General features: G+C 46.5%; 1 protein-coding gene across 1 annotated transcript; it reads left to right on the top strand.

Annotated features, from left to right (window-relative positions):
- Positions 1–511: 511 nt before the first annotated feature.
- LOC121428966 lies at positions 512–1669 on the top strand. The gene has a single exon (XM_041625861.1). The coding sequence runs from the start codon at positions 512–514 to the stop codon at positions 1667–1669; it is 1158 nt and encodes a 385-aa protein (XP_041481795.1).
- The last annotated feature ends 1960 nt before the right edge of the window (positions 1670–3629 follow it).

The following is a 3629-nucleotide window of genomic DNA, read 5'->3' as shown; positions in this document are numbered from 1 at the left end:
AAAGACATCCTTTTTACGTGCTTTTTTGGTTGCGCATGGTATCCACTCGTCAGTGTAAGTGGCCCCCCCGGGCTAGTGTCATCTTCAAGCACTTCAGCTTCCTCCTTGTTATCATTCCCTTCTTCCTGGCCAACATTCTTGGCCTGCAGGACAGTCTGTGATGCTGCATCCTGTTGTTTGATTTGGGGTTTAACCAAACTGTGGGAGAGCAATGTCTCGATTCCTATTCAAAGGAAAAAAAAAAGACCAAACAAATATTCCTTTGCACGTCCTGTATTATGAAAATAAGTTATTTGGTCACAATTCATCTTTTGAATTAAAATATAATTTTAGCATTCAACACAGTTCACTAAACTCAATAAGATCCCTAATGAAGATTTTGAATGAAAGTTGAAGATAGAGGAAGTTATATAACAAATTGCCACCTGATGATTGAGATATTCTTTGTGTTCAACTGTGTTGGATACATTTTTTGAGAGCTAGGTGCATTTATGAAGAACAAGGTGCATTTATGAAGAACAAATTTGTGGACACATCTGTCCAGAAAGCTGGGGTTCCCGGTTTCCCTGGGTGCTTGGAACATGTCCATATGATCTGGGAGTCAATCCAGAGCTGCAAACGGGAAAAGAAGGATGTGGATGTCATATTGTTGGATTTGGCAAATGCTTATGGGTCAGTACCGCACAGGTACCTTAGCTTAGCTCTGGATTTTTTCTGGGTACCGAAAGTGATCCAGGAGTTGGTGCAGAGCTATTACAGTCAGTTCAAGATGAGATTCACGACCCGGACTTACACGACGGAGTGGCAGGCATTGGAAGTTGGTATCCCGATAGGATGTCCAGTATCGCCGCTGCTGTTCGTCCTTGGAATGGAGGTGTTGACCCGCCGCGTGTCCTCAGAGATTGAGGGGTTGACGCTGGCTGGAGAGGTTGTTGTTCCCTCTGTCAGGGCATTTATGGATGACCTGACGATTGTGTCGAGTAACGAGTCCCAGGTTGACAAAGGCCTCCGTAGACTTGAGGAGATGGTAGGTTGGACTAGGATGAGGTTCAAGGCTAAGAAGAGTCGGTCAGTGTCGTTGAGGAAGGGCAAGGTGGTTGAGAAGAGGTTTTGTATTGGAAACGAGGATATACCTCAGGTTTCTGAGAAAGGGGTGAAGAGTTTGGGACGTTGGTATGAGGACAAGTTGAATGACAGGCATCGAGGGATGCAGATCTATGACAAAGTGGTAGAGTGGTTGAAGAAGGTGGATAGGACGTTGATCCCAGGGAATGCAAAGGTGTGGTGCTGCCAATATGGGCTGCTGCCACGGATCATGTGGCAACTGCAGGTGTATGAGGTGGCAGTTTCTAGAGTTGAGAGGATGCAGCAGAAGATGAACTCGTTCTACCGGAAGTGGTTAGGTGTTCCACGGATGGTGACAGATTTGGCATTCTATTGTAGATCTGGAAAGCTAAGGCTTCCTATGGCATCAGTGGTAGAAGAGTACAAGGCTGGGAAGGTTAGGTTGGTCATGATGATGAGGGAGTCAAAGGATCAGACAATAGCGGATTCTCGGCCACCGATCCGTACAGGAAGTGGAAGGCAGAAGAGGCTACGGATGAAGCTGTGGCAATGGCCAAGTGGAAGGAGATGCGTGGTGCTGTCCAAGTGGGTAGGAGCGGGGTAGGGTATCGTCCTGGCATGAGATGGTATAGCAAGCAAGGTAGGAAGGGTAGGAGGGATTTGGTGGTTGAGGCAGTCAAGGAGAAGGAGGAATGTCAGATGGCAAAAGCTGCACAGCAGGGTGTGCAGGGTGCATGGACCCGTTAGGAAGGGGTGGAGCAGAAGAAGGTCTCCTGGGATCAACTCGGGACGATGTCGTATGGAGCCGTGCGCTTCATGATCAGTTCCACCTTTGATGTCCTGCCAACGCCGGTGAATTTAAAGAGGTGGGGTTGTGCGGAGGACGACAGCTGCAAGGTTTGCAGGAAGGCAAGAGGGTCATTGGAGCATGTCCTGTCAGATTGTGGGGGTTATTGCAAGCTTATACATGAAGGCATAACCAGGTCTTGAAGGAGATGGGAGCTTTGGCAAGGGCAGCGATAGAGGCGAGGAAGAAGAATGGACCCCCAAGGGTGAGGGGCATCGAGTTTGTCAAGAAGGGGACTAGGTGTAGGAAGACTAGGCAAAGACAAGGTGTGGGTGGGTTGTTAGCCGTTGCAGACGACTGGGAGGTACGTGTGGACGAGGGGAATAGGACTATGCCGGAAGAGGTGGTAGTCACAGCCCTGCGGCCAGATATGGTTCTTGTGGCTAGGTCGGCACATAAGATTGTGATGGTTGAGTTGACGGTGCCGTGGGAGACGAGGATAGAAGAGGTGAGGGAGAGGAAAATGGATAAGTATGCTAGTCTGAAGCAGGAGCGGAGCAGAATGGATGGGGAGCAGAGGTACATACAGTCGAGGTTGGGTGCAGGGGGTTTGCGGGTGTCTCTGCAAGGAGGTGGATCCGAGCAATGGGGTTCAGTGGTAGGGAAGGGGAGAAGTGGGTGAAGAGAATGTGTGGGGCAGCCGAGACGGGCTCGGCTTGGGTTATTCAGAAGGCAACGTAGTGCTTTCTGGACAAGATTACTTAGGTGTCAATGGGGGTGCTGTCCAGGGTATTCCAGCATAGCACTGGCCAGCCAGGGGGAGGTGTACAGCACTCAAATGGCCGAAATACATGCGATCCCTGGTGTGCTGCTGATGACCCGTTGACATCTGCAGAATTTAAGATCTTTCTGTATTTTCTACTAACTCAATAAGATCCCTAATGGAGATTTTGAATGAAAGTTGAAGAAGTTATATAACAAATTGCCACCTGATGATTGAGATATTCTTTGTGTTCAACTGTGTTGGATACATTTTTTGAGAGCTAGGTGCATTTATATTTTGAACTGAATGTTAACGCAATATTCACATACTAGGCAGGAAACGCACTTGTTATTCATCAAGAGTACATTTTTTGGCCTTAATTTCTGAAATATGGTGAATGCCATCTTTTTTCAACGATTTTCTTTGCAAAATTGTGGATATGCACTTTCGACAGTACATTCCAATACATTTCTACCTACAACATGGCCCTGAGCTGTCTTTGTGGCTTAGCGAGCATCGGGTAGATCTCTCGATATGTCTCCTCGATTGTAAAATTCTTCCACCTGTTTCACTTTGGAAATCCAGGGAATCACATCCTATGCTGTTTAGTGTCCAGGGACGATTTCCTTACCAGTTCATACCACAATCCCAGATGCTTAATTTGCTGTCTGACGTATTTCTTTTTCAGTAATATGGCTGTAGTGATGATCCTCTTTGTAGATCAGCTTTGTTCCTCTTTTTCTGAAGAGATTTCATGACTGTTGATCGAGTGCTCAGGTCGAACAATTATGAGATGCACAAAATAGCCTAAAATACACATTAATATAAGAATACATAAAATCAGTAGACTCACCGTAAGTGATATCCCACAATGAATGAAGCAGAGAAAGTTCACTATCAAAGGAGAAAAATGGATTCTGAGAGCGCAACAAAAGATATAGACAATCCAAGAAAAAAAATGCAGACTTACTGACTCCACTCTGGGATGGTAGTAACGTGGCAAATTTGGGTTGT

Source organism: Lytechinus variegatus, chromosome 15 (genome assembly GCF_018143015.1).
Source record: "Lytechinus variegatus isolate NC3 chromosome 15, Lvar_3.0, whole genome shotgun sequence".
Taxonomy (NCBI): domain Eukaryota; kingdom Metazoa; phylum Echinodermata; class Echinoidea; order Temnopleuroida; family Toxopneustidae; genus Lytechinus; species Lytechinus variegatus.
The sequence above is the reverse complement of the archived record's forward strand: the minus strand, read 5'-3'. Positions and strand labels throughout refer to the sequence as shown.

Coding starts and splice junctions, on each gene's coding strand:
- LOC121428966 (XM_041625861.1), top strand. CDS start 512: ATGAAGAACAAATTTGTGGACACATCTGTCCAGAAAGCTGGGGTTCCC.